We start from the raw sequence: 18,214 nt of genomic DNA, 5'->3' as shown, positions 1-18,214 counted from the left end.
GCACTTTGAGAACCACGGGTGGAATGGGAGGAGGCGGTACCAGATCCGAGGAGACGGAGGAAGGCACCGGCGCCGAAGGCGAGGTCGAAACCGGGACACACAAAGCCGGCTTCAGTAGACCCGGTGTAGCAGGAGTGGTGGAGGGCTTCGTAGATGCAGGCGAAGCACCAGCCGAAGTCGAAGCTGAAGGTTCCTTCGCAGCTTCCATCTTGAACATCGACTCCCACAAAAAACAGCGACGCTTAAACGCCCGCGCTGTTAGAGTGGAACAAGGCCGATTTCGGGAAATGTTCCGGACCAAGACACTGCAGGCAGCGTCGATGCGGGTCCGTTAGCGAAATCACGCGCTGGCACTTGCTACACTTTTTAAAACCGGTAATTGGCCGGGACATAGACCGAAAAAGCTCCGCCACAAGATCGAAGGAGTGGGGCCTGAGCCATGCGGCCGACCCGGTCGAATCGCCGGAATTTTTTTTTTTTTTTTTAAAAGAAACCAAAGAAATAAAACACACGATAAAGAGTAAAACAAACTCAAAACCGCGGCAATAGAAGGCAAAAGAACGGGAATTCAGTCAGCGCAGAATTGAAGTAAAACTTCTCAGCTCCGCGGAAAGAAAAGAACTGAGGAGACACGCCCGGACCATCGGGCGGGAAGGCACTGGCGCATGCGGGCATCTCGAAACTTCCGAGTTTCTTCAAGCAAAATATGCTTGTGAGATGTCCGTATCGGGGCTCTGTCGGATGACATCACCCACTAGTGAGAATACCTGCCTGCTTGTCCTGGGATAATGTGTAAATGTAAAATTTAATATACGAAGATTTTTCACCCTAATAGAATTTTCCATTTTTTCTAATTTAGAATGCATCACCATACTATCCTTAATATTGGAAACAGCACTAGCTTGTAAAGTGCTCACTACCTGGTCCAATTTTTTCAAACTTCACAGCTGCTTCACTAATTTTACCTTCTTGCTCTTTAATTTTCACTGTTATGTCAGATGAAAATTGACATAAATTCAAAACATTTTGCAGTGATGTCTCTATTCTATTAATGCTGAGCCAAACATCATTTAGAGTGATCACTTTATCCTTAGGGAGAACATCTGAGCCTTGCCCGGTAATCATCTGTACTGGAATTAGTTCTTTAGCTTGCTCCAAGGATTGTCCTGAAACCTCCATTCCAGATAATAAAGATAATTGTGGGGAAGAAGTTACTCCCTCCTTGAAAGGGATAGGGGAATACTTCTGGCCCTAAAGAATAAGATGGTTGAGGAGGTGGTGATGGTTCCCCAGAGGATAGGGAGACAGCTTGAATAGCTAGAGTTACCTGCTCTTCAACATGTGGTAAACCAGTGTCACAACCCTAGCCCTAAAGCTAAGCTTGTGCCAGGGAAGTCTTCTGCTAATCCCAACATTACCCTAAAAAGGGCTAATCAGTGTGACCAGACAAACTCTAGTTCCCAGCTAGGATCAGAGTTCCTGTTTAAGCACCAAGCCACTAAGCCTTGGAGAGGGGAGGAAGAAGGAGAGAACAGCCCAGAGCAGCAGGAGGGGCGTCACATAAAAGAATAGCCTAGGAGACAAACTCCTAGGACAGGTAGTGCACAGCTGCAAGCACTGATTAAAGCCCCAAGGAAAACTCAGTGTAAGCAACAAGCTGCCCTACCCCCTTGCAGGTTAGGGCGTGGTCAGTTGCACGCTTTAGAGGCTGCACTGAGGAAGTCTAAGGCAGTCTATCCTGGCTCTGACCAGGAAAGATCCTCCCAGGACCGGGCTCCTGACTCAGCCCTAGGAGAGGACATTGAAATGTCAGAGGCAGCCCCTGTCCCTGAAGCCAACCCAACAGCCAGCACTGAACTCATGGAATTCCTGGAGTATGCCATGGAGCCACAAGAAGTATCAATGGAGAAAAGTTAAGTGCATTAACTTTATTTTTCTTCTTGTGGGTTTAAAACTTTGGTGTTATTTTTTGTGTTGCTACAAGCACCAAAGTGAAGCCAAGTGAGCTGTGCAAAGCTCACAGCCATGAGAGAGCTGTTTTGGGACTTTAAAGCCAAGTGCATTTTGTTGGCAAGTTTTGTGTTCTGCCTTTTTGCAGAGTGTGTGAGACTTATTGTATGAAGGAACTGTAGTGGGGAGAATCCACCAACCATCCTCGGGTTGGGTTTGTGGGGCCAATTTTTGGCAAGCTGTTTAAAGCTGATTTAGAGTGGATTCAGCTACTCCCTTCCCCCACCAGCGTGCTCGGCTGGTGTGTTAGGCCTGTTGCAAGCCAGGCCTCAGCAACATTTGCACTCAGGTATTGAAGCTACCTTGCTAAGGACGCTGATAAAGCTGGACATTATTGTTTGTAAATTTATTAATCTTGCTCAGACGCTGGAACTGAGAGGTCTGAGCTACCAAGGATTATTTGGGACTTACCTGTTTGGGACCTGCCAAGAAGGTATGGGCTATGTTTTAAAAGCCCAGGTTTTTTTTTTGTTGTTTCTTTTAAGCTGCATGGCTAATTTCTGACGATGTGGTCCATAAGCCAATAAAGTGAGACACAAGTTGCTAACAGAACTTGCTTAATCCTGACTAATTATTTTTGTTTCTTATTGAAAGCCAGCAGGACCTCCAACTTCTCTTGGAGGCACGCAAGAATCGGCCGTGGCTGTGCGGTGAATAGGGGCCTAAGCCTGAGCCCATCACCGGCCAAGCCACACCAGGAAGCATAAGATGACGATCCATCGGGCCCGCCATTACAGCAGATTGAGTTGCTTTAACCTTCCTTTTGCCCATATTGAAGGGGTCGATACCTCTGCTCCCTGCTCCTCTGGGCTCCAAAGGGGCTCAAAAGCGGCAGGCCCCTTTAGCCACGCCCCTTCAGCTCGCGCCCCTTCAGCTCGCGACCTCGGACCACAGCTTAACCGGCAATTAAAGTTCCTCCGAAGGACCCTCTCAGCTGGCTGGCTCGGACAGCAGCGGGACTGCCTGTCCCAATGTTCAAAGTGCTAAACAGCACTAGAGACCTCCTTCCCATGTCCTTAGTGCCCCTTCCTGTCTTTAGTGCCCCCAGTGCCTCCTTCCCAGTGCGTCCTTCCCAGAGAGGACGTTCTGGGCCAGCCAGGCAGCAATTGGCTGGCCCAGAACGTCCTCTCCGACGTCAGAATTGACGTCGGAAAGACTTCCTGTCGGCTTTAGTAGCTGCAGCATGAGCATGGCGGTAAGAGCAGGGAAAAAGGAAGGAGGCTTTTTTTTTTTTCACGCGGACCGGCAGAAATTCAACCGGCGGTAAGGAGGGAGGGAGGGAGATGGCGGGGACCGCACGATCCTTGATTGCCTCACTGCGGGGACAAGTCCATTCACCGCTCCACGGGGCGGTGAATGGCCTTGTCCCCGTCCTGCAGAGGCCACTATTTTTTCTTCCCCGTTTCGGCGGGTTACCCGCGGCTAAATGCGGCTAGCCGCGGGTAATCCGCCACCGTGTCATTCTCTAATCTGTATCTTTAGTCCCATAAATTCTTTTGTCTATTTTTGAAAAACATCTTCAATAGCCAATCTCTATCAGGCAATAAAGCCACTGTTAGTATGAACATAGCAGGTTTTACGATGTCCTTCAATGATGTTTCCAGGATTGCAGTAACATCCATTTGTAAATCATGTTTTTGAAGAGGAATATCTTCTTGTTCTTTCATTGGTAGGTAGAATACTTGTACAAAAGGAGGAAGCATATCTTCCGAAATATTCAATATTTCCATGAGATATTTTTTCAATATTTCTTTTGTGGAAATTGTTGAAGTTTTTGGAAAATTTAATAATCTCAAATTACTAGAAAGGGAATTATTTTCCAAATTTTCAATTTTCCTTCTCATACATTGAGAGATTGGAGAAACTGGGTCTCTTTTCCCTGGAGAAGAGGAGACAGAGGGGATATGATAGAGACTTACAAGATCATGAAGGGCATAGAGAGAGTAGAGAGGGACAGATTCTTCAAACTTTCGAATAATAAAAGAACAAGAGGGCATTCGGAAAAGTTGAAAGGGGACAGATTCAAACGAATGCTAGGAAGTTCTTCTTTACCCAACTTGTGGTGGACACCTGGAATGCGCTTCCAGAGAGCGTAATAGAGCAGAGTACGGTACTGGGGTTCAAGAAAGGATTGGACAATTTCCTGCTGGAAAAAGGGATAGAGGGGTATAGATAGAGGATTACTGCACAGGCCCTGGACCTGTTGGCCCGCTGCGTGAGCGGACTGCTGGGCATGATGGTCCTCAGGTCTGACCCAGCAGAGGCATTGCTTATGTTCTTATGTTATCTCTAATAAGGGTAGTCTGTACTTGCTTCACTTCTAACAACTCGTTCTCAATATTTTCCACCTTCTTTTTCATTGTAAGATTATCTTGTTTAAAGTTTTTAAATTCTTCTTTTTGTTCTAACTCTTTTTTACAATTCCTTTATTTGTGGAGATAGTGACTGCCCCAACTTACGACTAAGTCCCACAAGGAATCCAGGGTTACATTGTTAGGTTTTGAAAAAGAGAAAATACCTGACTGTATTGGCAGGATTCCCTCAGTACCAGGATTTCTCTCTCTTCCACCTTGTCCTTCTATCTGCTCCATTGATGTTCCTGCCGCAGGCTCGATGTCTTCTGGAGCCTGGCTCAATGAAGCCTCCCGGGAGAACAAGTCTACCTCCTCGGATAGACTGTCTTCCTTAGGTGAGCTGGCTCCCTGCAGCTGTGGAGGTGGAGCTCTTACGTCGGGGCTCAGAGTCACTTCTAGCCCAGGGAGGTTTACCGCGGCTTCACTCACTGCCGGGACCTCCAGCGGGCGATTCCCTGGCGTTATTCTCTCCTGCTACAGGCGCCTCAATAACTCATCTATGGTTACCAGAGGAGAGGTCTTTGGGTGCCGTGAGGCTCCACCAGTGCTCCTGCCTCTCCTCTTCGGCATTTTTGCAGATGAAAGATAAGACTAGGAAAGGTCTATTTGAGAACGTCTTCCCACAGTCAAACCATTGCGGCCATCTTTGATCCTAATCTGCCTTAACCTTTTAGAATGTTGCTGTGACCTTGCCAGCTGAGTTTCTAGCACATAGAATGAAACTCCAAAAGGGGAGAGGGAGGGCATGTAAGACTGGTTGACTTCAACCATCACATGCTACAGGTAACTTCTCCAGGAAAACAGTAGTCTTACATGTGGACTCCTTAGCTACAGACTGCCTCAAACAAAAAAAGCAGAATATTCACAAGACTCCAATATGCAAGGGTTAATGGACAATAAGCAAAGAACAGCTAGTCTAACTATTTTCTGGAAAGCAGCAACAAGAAAAGGGGTCTAAGGGATGAAGATAAGATTGTAGACCACAAAGATTCTGAAAGACTGTCAAGAAACCTATTTTAAATAGTAATGGGATGTGATTATATGGACTGAAGACCACATTGCAACTCTTTAAATATCCACTATGCAGATATCAAATGGGTTACTTATACATCCAGAGATAACATTATGAGTTGTGACATGACCCTCCAGATGTAACCCAGTTTGGGCATAAAGAAAAACAGTTTGCCAGCCAATTCAGAAGAGTCAAAATAATTAGCTGTGTGGACTTGCCATGGGCTTTAGTCCTTTCCAGATAGAAAGCCAAGGCTCTTTTGCTGTCCAGTGTGCAATGCACCTTAATCTTTATGGGAATGAGATATTGGGGAAAAGTGTTCGTAGAACAATTGACAGGTTAAGATGGAATTGACAGGTTAAGATGGAATTCCAATACTTCCGATGGAATTCCAATACTTCCTATGGAAGGAGCTTTGGATGAGTATGCAGGACCAAAGTATAGTTGTGAAACCAAGTTCCAGACTTTATTAGATGATCTACCTTACACAGAGACCTTGAAGGCTAAATTTACCAACATCAAGATCAAGTCCACCCTGGTCAAATACTTCATTTGACAAGTATATAAACTAAACTAAATCTTAAGTTTATATACCGCATCATCTCCATGGCACGGTTTACAAGAACTTAAAATATAGGAAGAGAAGGAAAAAAAAAGGTTTACATGAACTTATATATAGAAGAGAAGAGTAAGGGGGGATAGAATTACATTTTAGTGAAAAGCCAGGTTTTCAGTTGCTTGCGGAATAATTGGAGGGAGCCCAGGTTCCGCAGCAGGGTAGTAAGGTCGTTCCAAAGACCTATGATTCTGAAGAGAAGGGATTTTCCCAGTTTACCTGCATAGCGAATACCGTATAGAGAGGGGAAGGATAGTTTATACCTTTGGGCAGGTCTGGTAGAGTCAGGACTCGGAGTTATAAAATAGTGGGATTAAAGGAAGAAGGATGCCGTGAATGATCTTAAAAGCCAGGCAGGAGCATTTGAAATGGATTCTGGAAATCACTGGGAGCCAGTGAAGTTTGGCTAGGAGTGGGGAGACATGGTCAGACTTGCGTTTTGCAAAGATCAACTTGGCTGCAGTATTCTGGATTAGCTGGAGTCTTTGAAGACTTTTTCTGATAGGCTTAAGTAGATGGCATTGCAGTAGTCTAGTTTGGAGAGGATGATGGATTGGACAAGGACGGCAAAATGTTGTTGGCGAAAATAGGATCTTAATTTCCTCAGCATGTGGAGGCTGAAAAAGCATGATTTAGCCAAGGAGTTGAGGTGGTCATTGAGTGAGAGAGAAGAATCAATAATGATGCCAAGGATCTTGCTTGAGAACTCAAGTTGCAGTGCAGCGCCCGAGGGTAGTGCGAAGAGGGTGGGCAGGTGTTCTAATTTTGGGCCGAGCCAGAGTAATTTTGTTTTTGATTTATTCAATTTCATCTGTACCGAGAAGGACCAGGAATGGAGTCTCATTATGCAAGCTGTAATGTTCTTGTGGAGGTTGATGAGGTTCTGGTCTGTCTCAAGGAGGACAAGGATGTCATCAGCGTATGTGTAGATTGTTTCAAGGGGGGATAATTGGAGGAGTTTCAGGGAAGACATATAGAAGTTAAAGAGAATAGGGGAGATCCCTGAGGGACACCGCAAGATGGTGTCCAAGGAATGGACATAGTGCCATTTGTGTTGACAGTGTAGGAGCGAGAGCGTAGGACGTTTGAGAACCACTTTAGGACGGTGGATTCAATTCCTATCTCAGAAAGTTGATAAAGTAGTATGTCGTGGTGGACAACATCGAAAGCTGCAGAGAGATCGAATTGTAATAGGACAGCGAATTTGTTAATCTAGTGATTAAAATGAGTTTTCATCCACTGAATTAAGATACTGAGGTTCCATGACACTGCAGGCAGCTTAATAGAAGGCTTCAATAGAAGCAAGTCCTGAATAAAAGCAAATTGAAAGCTGTGCAGAGATGGGTTTCTGGAACAGAGGGTTGTACAGGAGGCTTGAGCAATTTGGCCACCCACAAGAAGCGAATCACATCAGGAATGGCAGTCAAATGCTGACCTTTCAACAACCCACGAAAGGCTGACAAGGCCGCAAGCTGAACCCGGAGAGAAGACCAAGCTAGTCCCCTGTCCAGAACATCCTGGAAGAACTCTAATATAAAAGTTAGGCAGGGAAGGGTGAAAAGAGACCACTCCACATGCATCACACCACTCCTCAAATATATGCCAAACCCTCACATAAGCCCGACTGTGTGTAGGCTCCATTTCTGAGGCCTTTTCCTGTGTATGGAGCCTACACAAAGTCATAGTCATAGACTGAGTTGGTTTGCGTAGTTTTAATGCTCCTTGACCAGTCATAGGCCAAAAATCTGTTTTCTAATGTTTTGTTTTACCGTAAATTCTTCAATCTTATTTTCACTCTTTACAACTTCAGCTTCAATTCAAAGTTTCACCATTTTTTCAAATATTAGTCTTTTTTAAAACTTTAACTTATTTAACTTATTTGTGCACTACTCCATTAAACTGAACTGAAAACGGTGACTAATGCATTACTTATCTTTAAAGCAATGATTTAGCCTATAGAAAATGCTGACGCGGCCAGCGTTTTGCGGAGTTATTTTTTATCCGCTGCTTCAGGGCCAAAATTCAAGCATTACAGGCTTTACGTTGCTCTATTCAATCCACAGTGGATAGAGCTGGCCGCGTCGGCATTTTCTATAGGCTAAAGCATCGCTTTAAAAGATAAGTAATGCATTAGTCACCGTTTTCAGTTCAGTTTAATGTAGTGCACAAATAAGTTAAAAGAAGTTTTAAAAAAGACTAATATTTAAAAAAATGGTGAAACTTTGAATTGAAGCTGAAGTTGTAAAGAGTGAAAATAAGATCAAAGTATTTACGGTAAAACAAGACATTAGAAAACAGATTTTTGGCCTATGACTGGTCAAGGAGCATTAAAACTATGCAGACCAACTCAGTCTATGACTATATGACTGTGCGTAGGCTCCATTTCTGAGGCCTTTTCCTCTATTTGTATGTATATGTATACATATACATACATACACACATATATATACATAAATGACTAGATTACCTTACATATAATTGTTATGTTTGATGTACTCTTCCAGAAAAGTGGTAAATTTATACATATTCTGGTTTTGATCACATATACCACTTGGGTTAGTTTATTTAGGATAAATCTCTTTCAAGAGCCAAGCTGTAAGACAGAAGGGACCCTATTCGAACATTGGAATGGGACCCTAAGTCAGAAGGTCGTCCAAGAGAGGCAGAGGATCCGCCACGAGATGCCTCAGCAGATCCGCGTACCACAGTCGCCTGGGCCAATCCAGAGCCACCAGAACCACAAGGCCCAGATGTCAAACTATGCGGAGAAGAACTCTGCCCACTAATGGCCACGGAGAGAACACATATAACAGCCCCTCCATTGGCCATGGTTGAACCAGAGCAACCAGGCCCTCGGCCTGATCGTCTCCATGACGACTGAAGAAGTGGAGTGTTTTGGTGTTGACACTTGTGGCCGTCAGGTCCATGAGGGGTTGACCCCAAGACTGCACTATCAACTGAAAGGCCATGGGGCTTATACACCACTCTCGGGGATCTAGCACATGACGATTTAGGCAGTCCGCCTGAACATTCTCCACTCTAGCTAGGCTGATATGTCCTGAAGAAGAGACTCCACCCAGACCATGAGCAGAGCCACCTCCTGTGCCACCAAAGTGCTCCTGGTGCCCACTGATGATGGACATAGGCCACCGCCGTGGCATTGTCTGAAAGAATCCTGACTGACCTGCCCATCAGAAAGGACTGGAAGGCTAACAGTGCCAGATGGGTGGCTCTGTCTCTAAGACACTGATTGAGCAAGAAGCTTCCCCATGGACCAGGTGCCCTGAGCTGAGTGACCTAGACACTGAGCTTTCCAACCGAGAAGACTGTCATCCGTGAGCAGCACCGTTCATTACGGCTGGTCCAGACTCGCCCCTTGTACAAGATGGAAGGTCTGGAGCCACCAACGAAGATTGCGCCGAGCCAAACCCGGAAGCGGAACAGGATGATCCAGACTGTGCCTCTGAGGTGACCACCTCCGAAGAAGAGCATACTGAAGAGGGCCCGGACCACCTCACCACATTGAAGGAAGCCGCCAAAGACCCCAAGACTTGGAGGAAATCCTGCACCCGAGGACACCAGGACGCCATAAGCAGGCGAATCTGAGATTGCAAGGAAGTGTCGAACAGCACTCCTAGATACTCCAGGCGCTGAGATGGAGACAACCAGCTCTTGGACAGGTTGACTACCCATCCCAGCGACTGCAGAACCTCCACCACTCAAGCTGTGACCTGTGTGCTCTCCTGGAACGACTTCGCTTGAATCAACTAGTCATCCAGGTAGGGATGAACTAGAATGCCCTCTTTTCGCAACGCCGCCACAACAACCACCATCACATTGGTGAACATCCGCAGAGCCGTGGCCAGACCAAAGGAAAGTGCACAGAACTGACAGTATTGCCCCAAGAACGCAAAGCGCAGGAAGCGATGATGGAAGGCCCAAATAGGAATGTGCAAGTAGGCCTCAGTCAGATCTAGAGGTCAGAAACTCCCCCAGCTGAACCGCCAGAATCACAGACCAGAGTTTCCATGTGGAAGGAAGGCATGTAAAGAGCCCTGTTGACCCCCTTCAAATCCAGGATGGGCCGAAAAGTCCCTTCTTTCTTTGGCAACACAAAGTAAATTGAGTACCAACCTGTGCCCCACTTGAGGGGGAACTGGAACTATGTGGAGATCCAACAATCTTTGAAGAGTCTGGCAAAAGGCCTGCTGCTTCCACACCACCTGCGAGGGAGAAGTGAGAAAACGATCTGGCAAGGGATGGGCAAACTCCAGGGCATAGCCATCCCGAATCACCTCCAGAACCCACTGATCGGACGTGATGTCTGCCCATTTCTCTCAGCCGGGCACCCAGCAAGGAGTCATTGGGCAGGACAGGTGGCAGGGTACCCAGTAGGCAGGCCATGAGAAGCTGCCTTTGCAAAAGCTTGTCACCGCCACTGCTCCTGCTACTTTAGGAGGCCTGAATTGGGGACGAAAAGCTGCTGCCCCTGGGGGCGGGGGGGGAGAGGAAGAATTTGTGGAGATGGGATAGAGGAGAGGAAGGGAGAGATGCAACAGAGATAGAAAGAGGTGATAGGGAGATGCATGGAGAAGAGAGGGAGAAATTGAGCCCTGTGAGTAACCCCAGATGACAGGGTAGACAGACCCTGGTTCCTCTTTAGACAGACCAGATCTGCACACCACAGGCGCCTCAGCCAGTCTGGTGTGACAAGAACTACTAACTACCAGTCCCTTGTGCAACATTCTCCTCAGGACTGCCTATCATGGGCCATGGAGGAAACACATACAGAAGCCCTGCCTGTGGCCACAGTTGTACCAGGGCATTCAAGCTGGCATTTCCTGGCTTGTATTTTTGGCTGAATAACAGCTGTTTTCTTGTTGGCCACTGATGCCATCAGATCGAATATCAGGCACCACCAACGATTCACAATTCCGTCGAACACCTCCTGGGATAGAGCCAATTCTCTGGGGTCTAGAGTCTGCTGGCTAAGAAAATCTGCTTGCATATTGTCCACTACTACTAAATATGCCACCAAGACAGCCAACAGATGGATCTCTGCCCACTGAAACAGTTGGGCCTCCAAGTATATAGAGGAGCACTCTTGGTGCCTCACTGCTGACTGGCATAGGCTACCACCATTGCATTGTACAGCTTTGCCCTGTAGTGAGCTTCTGAGCACCAGCAGCACAAGGCAGATGGCTCTCTGCTCCAACTGGTTGATTTGATCCATTTTAAAAATGAAAAAGGATCAAAAAGGTGCCCAAACTGACCAGATGACGATTGGAGAGATTAACATATGACCTCCCTTAATCCCCCAGTGGTCACAGACCCCCTCCCACCACCCAAAGATGTGGAAAAAAGCCTATATGACATTCACATGGATCACATACATCTGAACAGCAGAGCAGAGGGGAACTCATAAAGGTTAATGCAGCGAATGTCATTTAAAAAATCCCAGGTACCGATGTCACTATTACTTGCTTTAAACCTACTGTATCTACATAGTAGATAGTACGCATAAAGCAGTAAATGTCTTAGATTTATTGTTCTTGTCTCATAACATGACTGAAAAATTGGAAGGCAAGGTTTTGATACTCGAGGTGCTATGGTCTGATCATTGTTTGTTAACTTGTGTTTGGTTCAGTTTCTCGACTAAAAAATGAAGTTAAAAAAAAAATAAGACCAAAATTTGATGTAAAAATTTGCACTGAGATTTGAAAGCAGAATTTGACAGTGGACATAAAAAGATCTGTAGATGACTGAGTTATGGTGTTCCTTTGTCTAATGCTTTAGATGTAGTGGCTCCTGAAAAAATGATTACTGTACAACAGGATTTTGTACCTTACCCATGGAGGTCAGATGTGATAGTTAAAGTGAGACTAAGGTGCATAAGGTGGAGAGAAAATGGGGGAATTTCAGGGATCGTCCTTATGAAAGTTACTGTATCAGGCTATTAGAATATAAATCATTGTGTGACAATGAGCAAGTTAGATTTTTTCGTGAGCGTATTATAACTGCTCAAAGAAAACCATGGGAATTATTCCAGACTGTTAAATACTTTTTAGATGGAAGAAGTGGATTAAATGTGAAGATCTACCTGATGCTGAGGAATATGCATCTTTTTTGCAAAATAAGCAGTGTGAGGATGTTTTGAAAAGTATTAATGTAATGGATTATGAAGCAATTAGTCTGGAGTGTTCCACTGAGTGTTCCATGGAATTCTTTTGATTTTGTAACTGAGAAAGAAGTTGTTACGATTGTTAGCCAAGTGTCGCTAACACATACAGTGTTAGACCCATGTAATACTAATGTAATTTGGCAGATCCCTTGGGATATGGGTTCTTTTGTAGTTTCAGTGGTGAATAAATCCTTTTCTGTGTGAATTTTTCCATCAGGATATAAGGAATCTACAGTGACTCCGATCTTAAGAGTGGATTGAATTTAGAAGAGATGAAAAGCTTTTGGCAAATTTCTGTGGTTCCATTCCTAGGAAAGGTGTTTGAGAAAGTGGTACTGAATCAATTAAATGACTATATAAGTAGGAAAGATTTGTTTCAATTTGGATTTCGCCATGCGCTTAGCGTGGAACTGTTATTGATTTCAATACTGGATGTTTTAAGGGAAGGGATCAATAAAAACCTGAAGTACTTCATAGCTTCACTTGATGTATCTAGAGCTTTTGATACAATTGATCTGGATATTTTGTTATTGAAGTTGAAGAAATTAGGATTTGTTGAGGAGATTCTGCAATGGTTTGCCTTCTATTTAGGAGGCAGATCATTCAGAGTTAAGAAGTGGAGTAGATGTTTCAAGGATCGTCGAAGTCAAGAGGCAAACCTCAGGGCTTGGCCCTCTCTGCCGCACTTTTCAATATATACATGTCCACATTGGTAATTGTATTTTAAGAGTTAGGAATACAGTACAATAAAAAAAATGAACAGTTTATCATCTGCGTACAACCTGAACATGTATGTATTGTCCAGTTTTATGTATGTTCTTATGTAAACCGTATAGGCCTTATACAGTACATACATTTTTTAAATTAATAAATACAGATGACACCTGTAGGCATAAGGGCTATTGTGGTGTACAGTACATTTTGGATGGATTTTGGAGGGCTCACCAAACAATATAAGCAGGTTATACAACATGTATACCTTGGACTTATGTGAAATTCACTACAGCACCTCTTAAGAGTGCTCCTCTGCTGTGCTTAGCTGTCTTTGAACAGTTTGCTAAGAATGCTGGCTGCTTGGATGTTCGAAAAGCTTGCTTTTTGTGCCTTTTTCTTCATGTGGACATCTTTATATTTGAGAATAGCCAAAAAAGATAAGACGTACTAAAGACCAAAACATCTAGATATATATAATTTTTTTAAATAATTTGACAAGACATCTTCCAGTAGATGCTTATTTTCAAAACTGCATTTCTGGACGTTTTTTCCAAACATTCAAAATAAGACTTAGATGTCCTATTGAAAATGTTCCTCTAAGCACAAATACTCACAAATCTTGAAGAGTTGTCATTCTTCACAGTTTTTGCATTACCAAAGGCCTCAAGAATAGGATTGGCTTGAAGTAACTGTCTTTCTAGTTCTCCCTGAAAAAAACCCCATATCACAATTAATGGAGAGAGAAGGAAGAGTTTTATATCCAGGAATTCAGATTGAAGATGGACCTTACACTAACAATTTGACAATGCAATAAACTGAACCCCTACACTTACTTAGTAGGTGAACAATAAAAGCGTTATTCATTTCATTTGATACTTGTATCCTGCATTTTCCAATCAAGGTTTAATGTGGCTTATAATCACTCACACAAGTTACATCACACAAAAACACCCAAACATTAACCCTTTAATTGGTAAACAGTAAAACAGCTGCTTTACGTAACTTGATATTGAACAAGAACAGTGCCAAGTAACAGGCATATGGAGATGCAGATCTCCCATAAGAGCCATAGAAGACACATGTTGCTTCTGAGCAACAATGCCAAATAAAGGGCTACAAGTTTCAAGTTTATTAAGTTTTAATATACCGACCATCGACGGACACCTAGCCAATTTACAATGTTAAAATGAAAGGTTAAAAATAAATTATAAAAAAGGGGAAAAGTGTAAACATTAATTAGACAAATTTACAAGTACAAACACAAACTTGAGGATAAGGGGAAAAGGAAAGTTGATAAATACATCGATAAAAAGAAAACAATTTAAAAGGAGGGAAGATGGGGGAGAATATAACACCAGGGGAGGGGATCGCTTCTTAAAAGCGGTTCGTATTTAATTTGCTGGCTGTTGGAGAAGAAAAATATTTAGATGGTATGGTATGCGTCTTTGAATAAAAACGTTTTTAGTTTAATCCTGAATTTGTCAAGAGAATTTTCAAGACGGAGTTGGAGTGGCATGGCGTTCCATAAAGTAGGAGCTACAACAGAGAAATTAGTTTTCCTAGTGTAATAGAATTTTTTAATGGAAGGTATGGTCAGTAGATTCTGATAGCCGATCTAAGAGTCCTGGAAGAGCAGAAAGTGATGAGTTTATCAAGGAAAGATGGAGGACGCGAGAGTTTGATTTTGAAGACTAGAATGTTTTATAGGTGATACGGTGCGTAATGGGTAGCCAGTGAGCTTCTCGCAGAAGAGGAGTGATGTGATCATATTTCCCTACTTTATAGATAAGTTTAATTGCTGTGTTTTAAATGAGCTGCAGGCGATGTAATTCTTTTTGAGTGATTCCATTATATAGAGTTAAAGTAATCTAAATGAGAAATGACCAGTGAGTGTAAGAGGGTTGTAATTGCATCAGTTTCAAGAATTGAGTTTAGGGAACGGATGAGCCGAAGTTTGTGGAAACAGGCTTTTACAACAGAGCTTATCTGGTCATGAAAAGTTAAATCTTTGTCTAGAATAATTCCAAGCAATTTTATTTTTTATTCCATTTTTATCAGACACGATTTAATAGAGATGGGTCCATTTATTATTTTGTTGTTTCTGATTGGGAAGAGTATACCGCAGGATTTATTGATGTTTAGGGACAGTCTGTTTATGTGAAGCCAGTCACTGATTTTGTCTAGTTTGGTGTTACTTTCTCGTATTTCGCTGATATTTAAGGAATCAACAGGGTGAAGAAGTTGGATGTCATCAGCATAAGCAAAGATAGTAAAACCAATGGACTGAGCTAGAGAGTGAGAAGAGGAGCAAGAAAAATATTAATAGTAAAGACGAGAGAATAGAGCCTTGAGGAACGCCAAAACTTTGAGTAATGGGAGATGAGATTTTCTCTTTCGAGTAGACTTTGAAATTACGATCTTTGAAATAAGAAGTAAACCATGAAAGAGCTGAACCTGTGATACCACAGTTTCTGAGATGTAGTGGTCAACAGTATCGAAGGCTGCTGACAAGTCTAGAGATATAAGGATGGATTTTTGATGATCATGGTAGAAGTGTATAGTGGAGGTAAGGCCTAGTAGAGATAATTTGGTGGAGTAGTTGGAGCGGAAGCCTGTTTGGTATGGATGTAGTATGTTAGTTTTATCAAGGAATTCTGTGAGCTGATTAAGTACGATTTTTCCCTTTAATTTAGAGATCAAAGGAAGGTTAGCAATGGGATGAAAATTTGCTGGCTGAGTGTTGTCTAGATTTTGGTTTTTTAGTTTTGGAAAGACTAGAGCTGATTTCCAAGCATGTAGAACAAGATTAGAAGTGAAACTTTTTGTTATTATTTCCAGTATGAATGGACCGAAAATGGGAAATAATTTATTTTAGAATTGAGGGAGGGATGCTTTCTGATGGGTTATTAGGGGCGTTTATTGATTGGGAGACTTTGAGAAGCTCTGGTAGTGAGGGGGGTTTAAAATTAGAAAGAGTGCTGAAAGGTAGTAGATTTATTTGATCAGAGGAATCCAGAGATTGTATGGGTATGGATTGTCCAAGGTTTGATCTGATATCTTTTATTTTCTGATTGAAGAAGTTAGCAAGTTCTGAGGCTGATGATTGATTAAGAAATGGAGAAGATTTCTTATTTGAGTATGGGGATAGAGATCATACTATACTAAAAAGTGCAGAATTGATGGCTGTAGTTATGTATTTTGAACAGTATTCTTTTTGGCTAGTTGTATTGAAGTTTTGTATTGAGTGGCAATTTTAAATAGGAAAGTTTTCAGCATAGTAAGAAACCTTAAATTTTTTTCCTGACATCAAATTTCCAAAGGCAATTAATTCTACCATTTGGTTCCCAGATATTCAAACCCTGCAAAATGAACTGTTTTATACACGATTTTATTAAATTTAGAGAAATGAAGGATGAAATATTGGCTCCTTTGTTGCGTTAAACATGCTGAAAGATTCACAAGATCTTGCAGCACCATACAATATCTGATGAATTATTACACAGATTTTAAACAAAATCTGTGCTTTAATTGGTAACCAGTGTAATAGTTTTAGCAATGGGAACTCTCATATCTTGATACTCTACAATCAAGCGTGCCACAGTGTGTTGTGAGGTCTAGTTTCTTTAATATAGTATCCTTATAGCCAATATATACAACATTGTAATCAACTTGCAATAGTACATCTCTGAAGAAATAAGAGCTCTAACTCCATTTTCATAAAAATTTTGATAATTACTGCTACTACTTGTTTGAATGTTAAATGCTGATCAATGATTACTTCTAAACTGGTTTTCAATCAACACATATTGTCAATCTTAAAACTATTATATGGTAGCAGATTGAATACACTAAACAGGGCCTGTGGATAATGGAGACCTCCCCGGTGCTGGTAGCCTGGCATGCTTATATGTGGGAAATGGTAGAGTGAGAATTGCGAAGGGAGCAACAGAACCAGCGTCAAAAGAAGAACTACTGGTTTTTATGGCATACCTATCTTGCTGTGTATTAGAAGAGAGCTGGGGGGGAGGGATGGGTTGGGGGGCTGGTTGGAATGGGGTAAGGGGGTGGGTTCTTAGTAGACACTTTCTTGGGCTTGACAGTTTGTGGGGTACTCATGTACATATAAATGTATGCTTTCTACGAGAACGCTCAATATTGTTTGTCTATGTCCTGTTTATGTTCTCCTTCATGGTCTCTACCTAGGTCACTTCTTTGAAAGCGATTTGATATGCTTCATGTTTGGATTTAACAGTGTTTCTGTGAATTCCATTTTCAATAAAAATATTTAAAACAGAAAAAAACCACTAAATTGTTTTATCCCTGTTTATTCAAGATAATGAAGGGAATAGACTTAGTAGATAAAGACAGGTTGTTCACCCTTTCCCAGATAGGGAGAACGAGAGGGCACTCTCTAAAGTTAAATGGAGATAGATTCCGTACAAACGTAAGTAAGTTCTTCACCCAGAGAGTGGTGAAAAACTGGAAAGCTCTTCCGGAAGCTGTTATAGGGGAAAACTCCCTCCAGGTATTCAAGACAAAGTTAGACAAGTTCCTGCTAAATAAGAACGTACGCAGGTAAGGCTAAACTCAGTTAGGGCACTGGTCTTTGACCTAAGGGCTGCCGCGGAAGCGGACTGCTAGGCACGATGGACCACTGATCTGACCCAGCAGCGGCAATTCTTATGTTCTTATTTCCAGCTTTAAAAAGTTGTTGCCTATGAATATATAATATTCAATCTCCTTCTTTATATCTTCAAATATATCATGCAAATCTTTCTCAAAGGAAATAAAAATTGTGACATTAGCATAGATGAAAGGATTAAGCCCCGATTCTGTCAATTTCCCCCCAAATACTCTACAAATGAATCTTGACTATTCGGGAATGCCAAACTAGTGACAAGAACTAGTCTAAGTTAGTATAGGTAAATATTTTGAAACATATGGTTAGAGTAGTGGTGTGCAGCCCAGTCCTCAACACCCATTCATGTTTTCAGGATTCCCACAATGAATATATGAGAGAGAAATGCATGCTCTCCTATTGTATGAAAATCTCCCATGCATATTACAGACATCCTGAAAACCTTATTGGCTGGTTGTGCCCCAAGGACTGGAGGAAGACCACTAGGTTAGAGACTAAAGACTAAGAACTGAGAGGATTTAGTTCTGATCTCAAAATGATACCTACTCAAAAATCCTAAAAACCATTTCCCCTGCCATCAAAATACTATTTCATTGCTAGCAAATAAAAAAGTTTGGGAGACCAAGATTCTACAACTAGAATGTTATCAGGGTTTCTCAACCCAGTCTCAGGGAACTCCAAGCCAGTC

The 18,214-nt window shown here is 42.6% G+C and overlaps 1 protein-coding gene across 2 annotated transcripts in view; it reads right to left on the bottom strand.

The window, feature by feature from the left end:
* Positions 1 to 18,214, bottom strand: part of MYH9 (myosin heavy chain 9) — an 807,001-nt gene that overhangs the window by 645,315 nt on the left and 143,472 nt on the right. For both annotated transcript variants that reach the window (XM_033935132.1, XM_033935133.1), the window contains exon 6: positions 13,502 to 13,594. In XM_033935132.1, coding sequence (XP_033791023.1) covers positions 13,502 to 13,594 — 93 coding nt within the window. The remainder of the gene's footprint in view (positions 1 to 13,501; positions 13,595 to 18,214) is intronic.

The sequence above is a fragment of the Geotrypetes seraphini genome, chromosome 2 (genome assembly GCF_902459505.1).
Source record: "Geotrypetes seraphini chromosome 2, aGeoSer1.1, whole genome shotgun sequence".
NCBI classification, from domain to species: Eukaryota; Metazoa; Chordata; class Amphibia; order Gymnophiona; family Dermophiidae; genus Geotrypetes; species Geotrypetes seraphini.
The sequence above is the reverse complement of the archived record's forward strand: the minus strand, read 5'-3'. Positions and strand labels throughout refer to the sequence as shown.